At 50.8% G+C, this 5,433-nt stretch overlaps 1 protein-coding gene across 1 annotated transcript; it reads left to right on the top strand.

Moving 5' to 3' along the window:
- Positions 1-800: 800 nt before the first annotated feature.
- Positions 801-5,213, top strand: LOC104083788 (putative adenosylhomocysteinase 3; the record flags this gene model as incomplete). Its single annotated transcript, XM_009587410.1, has 7 exons — positions 801-889; positions 2,416-2,486; positions 2,625-2,719; positions 3,522-3,620; positions 4,051-4,119; positions 4,205-4,283; positions 5,056-5,213. Coding segments are annotated over 7 exons (660 nt in total), but the record flags the coding sequence as incomplete, so codon positions are not given.
- Between the last annotated feature and the right edge of the window lie 220 nt (positions 5,214-5,433).

The raw sequence follows: 5,433 nt of genomic DNA on the forward strand, positions 1-5,433 counted from the left end.
ATTAAAATATTCAGAGGCTGGGTTCTGCAGATGTGCTGTGCAGCCGCAGCGTGGCGTGCTGAAGCGTGGTCAAGAAAGATAATTTAATCTTGACTTACCCCTGTGCCTTCACCCCCAAACGGAGGAATCCTCTCTCGAGGCGAGACTGGGATATTCATCCTTCGGCAGTTCTTGTCGGGACCAGTTAACACCAGTTATGGTGGGCTGTGCTGTGGGTGCTGTACTGGGACTTTTTTTTTTTTCCCCAAAAAAGCTGAAATGGGACAATTTTCTCACATATAATCGCATTTTTTGGGAACCCTTGGTCATTTAACTGTTCTCCTGAATTCCCCTGCGAGCTGCACCGTATGTGCTGTGTAAAGGTTAAAGCTCGTTAACCCTCAGAGATTAAACCATTAAGCTTCCTAAATAGAGTAAAGGTTACAAGAGACTCTTAAACTTTCCCTGAGATAAGTGTAATCTCTCGTTATCGTGGTGCTGTCTAGATACCAGGATGTTTTGGCGGAAAAAGAACTCCCTGGGACCAAAACGAACGGCACACACATATTTTTTAGTGCCTCTCTTAGCTAAGCTGGGCCTGACTCAGGTCCTAGGTTACTCCAAATCCAGGAATTTCATGCACCCAAAAACTGAGTATATGCAACCGGAGTTGCTAGGGGGGTTGCAAGGGGCTCTTGGGGCTGCAGAAGAGGCGCCCGCAGTCGTACATCCCCTGTGAGCTTCCCACGGCCGCACTGCTGCTCGGCGTCTCCCGAGCTCTCGGCATCTCACTCTTCCTCTGTGCTCTTCTCCCTCCCCAGGTTGGAAAGGGCTGCTGTGCTGCTTTGAAGGCCATGGGCTCCATAGTCTACGTGACAGAGATCGATCCGATCTGTGCCCTCCAGGCCTGGTAAGCAGTCGCACCGAGCCCGGCTTCTTCTTTAGGCTTTTTTTCCCCAGGAAAACCATGGCCAGAAATCACTCGGCAGTGATCCCTCCCGAGAGGGATGTTGGTGAAGGGTTCATGGCTTCTCTGCACCCTTGGAGGGACCCACAGCTCTCTCCTATGGCCAGAAAAGGGCTCCGGCACTGAAGCATCACCCAGTTTATCTGTATCCCACGTGCCAGCTTGCATAATCATTACCACAGTGGCCAAGAGTTTAACGATATGGCTTGAAAGAGTTTAACGATATGGCTTGAAGGAGTTTAACGATATGGCTTGAAAGGATGTTGGGAGTGAACTGCGACCTTTGGAGTGCAAACTCGGGCTTTACTGTGCTGTGCACACACCTCACCCGAGGGATATTTTGGTTTCTGTGATCACCCGCCCCTCACAGACCTCTCCTCACTAACGCTGGTACCCTGACGCAGGGCTGAGAGCACTGTCCCCTCGCACAGGCATGTTGCAATTATACCCGACCTCGTTTGCTCCAGGTAAAGGTTGTTTTGGTGCAGAGATGCTGCTTCTGCATCCCAAGGTTCGAGATGGGACATGGCTATGAAAGCAGAGTCCCCAAAACACCCGGACCCTTATTAAACCCGCAGCCTCTTCCTAACAGCAAGCTTTCAAAGGGCTATTGCTGTGCGAAAACTAATAAGCCCTGCTTAATTAGAAGAGCTGATCAACTTTCAGTTTGCTTTACGACCTTCACGAATGGCACATCCAGCACCCGCATCCTTAATTGTGAATTTGGTTGTTTGCAGCAGCCCCTTCCCCGACTCTGCCCAAGGCAACAGCGTGCAGCCCCTCTTGTAAGGAGTTTGCAGTGGAGAAAAAAAAAAAACAGTAAATGGGACATACAGCAGAAAAAAATTACTTTTTTTTATAGTAACTACGATTTTGCAGCTTGTGAGAGTCACAGAAATAAGTTCTCGGGCGGACTGTCAACAAATCCTAAAAAAAATCCTGCCCTTGTTATCCGATGCGCTGAACACACCTTGCTCGGTGAAGTCAGGAAAGACCTGCTGAGTGCTCAGCACTCCTAAAGATGGTAGGTGCCTAAGTAAGGATTGCAAGGTTAACGATAGACATCTGGGGTTTTTTTTTAAGGTGATCTAAAGCTGTATCAGAAAGGATCCTGCAGCAGGAAGGCCTGTCTGCATCTTCTGGATGTACTTTGCAGGAGTAGCAGCTTTAAAAAAAGCCGTCTCGATTGAAAATGGAGATTTGCAGATGCAGAGGCCTTGACAGAAAATGTGAAACCCCCAAAATCTCTTTTCACTTCTCCCCACAACAGTCCCAAATCCTCCGGGTTGCCTCCAGAAACCCTCCTAATGGCTTGGGGTACGTGGCCCTTTGCCTGCTGCCTTGCTGTTTTCCAGTCTGGCATTAGAAAGTTAAAATGAGTATCTGAGAATCACTTGATGTGTTTTTTTTTCTGGTTTTGGCATGGTTTTGCTGCTTCTCAGACTACTTTTTCCCCCCTCTCCTCTTAGCATGGATGGATTCAGGCTCGTGAAACTCAATGAAGTCATCAGGCAAGTTGACATCGTCATCACCTGCACAGGTACGCAGTCCCCGAGGCAGGAGGACGGGCCGTCAGGGATGCGCACCCCATAATCGGGTCCATCTTTTTCCAAAGGAAAAGGCAAAAAGGTGGGGAAAGTGAACATGGGTATTTATTATGGATATTGCTGTCTGGCAGGCAACAAGAATGTGGTGACCAGGGAACACCTGGATCGGATGAAGAACAGCTGCATCGTCTGCAACATGGGGCACTCCAACACCGAGATCGACGTGGTGAGCGCAGGGACGCGCGTGGGGCGCAGGGGCGGCGCGGGGTGGGGTGACGGTGCTTTCGGGACCCTTCGGCAGCCGTGTCTGACCCGTGCCGCTTTAGCAAGCACCTGGGGGGAGATAAAATAATCCATCGCTGCCCGTGTCTCAGCAGACACTCTCAGATATGTTGTCATCACTCCTGCGATCCCAAAGGATGCCAACGAGCCAGACAAATTGCTCCAGCTTCCAGCGGAGTGTCTGGTATCCACCAGCCTCGTACCTTCCCCTCGAGAGTCGGTGAATCACCTTTCCAGCCCAGTTTCTCTGCTTTTGTGTTATTATACCATTAAGACCCAGCCAAGAGTTCAGCTTGGTGCAACACAGCACGCTCAACCCCACCGCGCTTTACCGAGCGGCACCGAAATCTGCTCGTCTGTGCTTAGAGTTGGGTAGAAAACCAGGAGAATCTTGTCTGAAGGTCAGTGGAGAATTGCTCGGCCAAACCCACGGGTTTAAAGCCATTTTCTGTGCTGGAAAGAAGTGACCGCCGCCATGCACAGTTTAGTTGGTGACCATGAATCCTCTTCAGCCAGAAGAGCTTGAACAATAGTTGTTTCTGGAGCTTTGATGTATTGTAATCATAAAAATAGTTCCAGGTTATGATTCATGAAGGTTTCATTGGTCTGGGACTGCGACCGGACCCAAAGGAAACTATAAGCCCAGGACGATGTCAGCGAGTTGCTTCCTCTTTTCATTCCTACTACGTAGCTTCTGGTTTTTGATCTTTTGCCAGTGCTTTAACTATTTTAACACTGTGTTTCAGGCCAGCCTGCGTACACCCGAGCTGACCTGGGAGAGGGTGAGGTCCCAGGTGGACCATGTCATCTGGCCAGACGGGAAGAGAATAGTCCTTCTGGCGGAGGTGAGTTGCAGGCAAAGGAGCAGGAATTGCAACCTGTTCTCTGCTTGCGGAGGAAGAAAACAAGGGCTGGATGAGCGGTGGAGCCGAAGTGCATCCAGAAATCACCTCCTTGGGCCTCAGCAGCTCAATAGTCCTCTGGTTGAAAGGCTTGGTGTGACCCTGCTTTGGCCCATGGGTTACTGGAACGCAGAAAAGCTCCTGTGTTTTTTCTTTATCCCACTCCAGGGTATTTCCCACAGGGTATTTTATCAGATTTTCACTTCTAAATAGTTTTACTGAGTTATAAGAGCAATATCTTGGGATTCAAGTGCATGTGATAAATGGTGTTTCATCCCAGAAGGGACGCATTTCAGGGGTGGTTCTTGTACCTTCTGTAGGGTTGTAAACTGGTTTTGGTGCCGTGTTGAGATAACAACCCGTTCTTGCCCGTGCCCGCCTTCTGAACCTGATCTGCTCCACCGTCCCCACCTTCGTCTTGTCCATCACTGCCACCACGCAGGCGAGTAGGGTTTGGGCTGAGCCGAAAGCAGCGTCTCGCTCCATAGCGGGCAGCAGTTACTTACCTAAGTGTCTTCTCCATCCAGGCTTTGGCTTTGATAGAGCTGTACAACGCTCCCGAAGGCCGCTACAAGCAAGACGTGTACTTGTTGCCTAAGAAAATGGGTAAAGATGTGCTCGTTGCCTTCTCTTTTTTGGTTTTGAGATTGAACAGATGGGAGGTTTTGCTACGCTGGGCTGAGGACGGCAGGGCATCGCAGCCTCCTGGGCTCTCGTTTGCCTCCCTGCCAAGCTCAGGGTCTTCCAGCAAGTTCTTCCCACTGGGTCTGGGCTCTTCGCTAAATTGGACACGTTTTTTTTCTCTGTCCCACCTGGGGAAAACAGGCTGACGCACTTGGCCGACCGCAGGAGTCCCTCCGCGCTGATGCAGGGGATTTTCCTGTAGGCTTCTGCCAGCAGAGCTGCCTTCGTTGGCTGCAAAGACATGTAGTCCCTGACCACCAGCTCTGCCAGCAGAACCCCCTCCTGAGGACACAACTATACTGACCACGCTTTTGCTGCAAAACTGGACTTTTTTGTGTTAATTGTATTTTTTGAGACCAGCTTGTCCCTAGCTTGGGCATTAGGTGTCACCTACCAGAAACGTCCGGTGGCTCCTGCATCAGCAGAGCATCCGAGCTTGCCCAAGGGTACAGCGTAACACAGCAGCAGACCCAGGAGTCCTGCCAGAAGGGTATTTCAGAGAAAGGTTTTCTCCTCTGACTCAAAATAGATGAGAGCCTTGGTTTTCCCCGTTCAGGGTGAAAAGCAGTCCCGCAATTTAGCAGCAACGGTGCAAGGAGTGATGCCCTTCCCAGCTGGGGCTTTAGGGACCTGGTGCAGGAGGGGACTCGTTACCTTCCCCTTCCACTATTAATGAGGCTTGAAATCGTTTCAGATGAGTACGTGGCAAGCCTTCACCTCCCAACCTTCGATGCCCACCTGACAGAACTAACGGATGAACAAGCAAAATACCTGGGACTGAATAAGAACGGACCTTTCAAACCAAACTACTACAGGTGCCGCTCCTCAACCTCTCTCTTTCTTCTGCCATGAGCGCAGGGTGCGCGTGCGGGGAGGGCAGAGGGGTTTAATCCCACCGGTCCCCTGAGAAGATATCACAGGCTTTCTGATAATTCCATCGCCACGTAGGAAGTGGTCCAGCCGGGAAGGGGACGGTGTGGTTGGAGTGGTGACGCAGAGCGCTTGGCAGGACACGGCCCCTTTGTATCTGGCAGCAGCTGTCACCCAGACGTGGCAAATGGCAGAGCGATGC

This window comes from Fulmarus glacialis, unplaced genomic scaffold (assembly GCF_000690835.1).
Source record: "Fulmarus glacialis isolate BGI_N327 unplaced genomic scaffold, ASM69083v1 scaffold8831, whole genome shotgun sequence".
Classification (NCBI taxonomy): Eukaryota; Metazoa; Chordata; class Aves; order Procellariiformes; family Procellariidae; genus Fulmarus; species Fulmarus glacialis.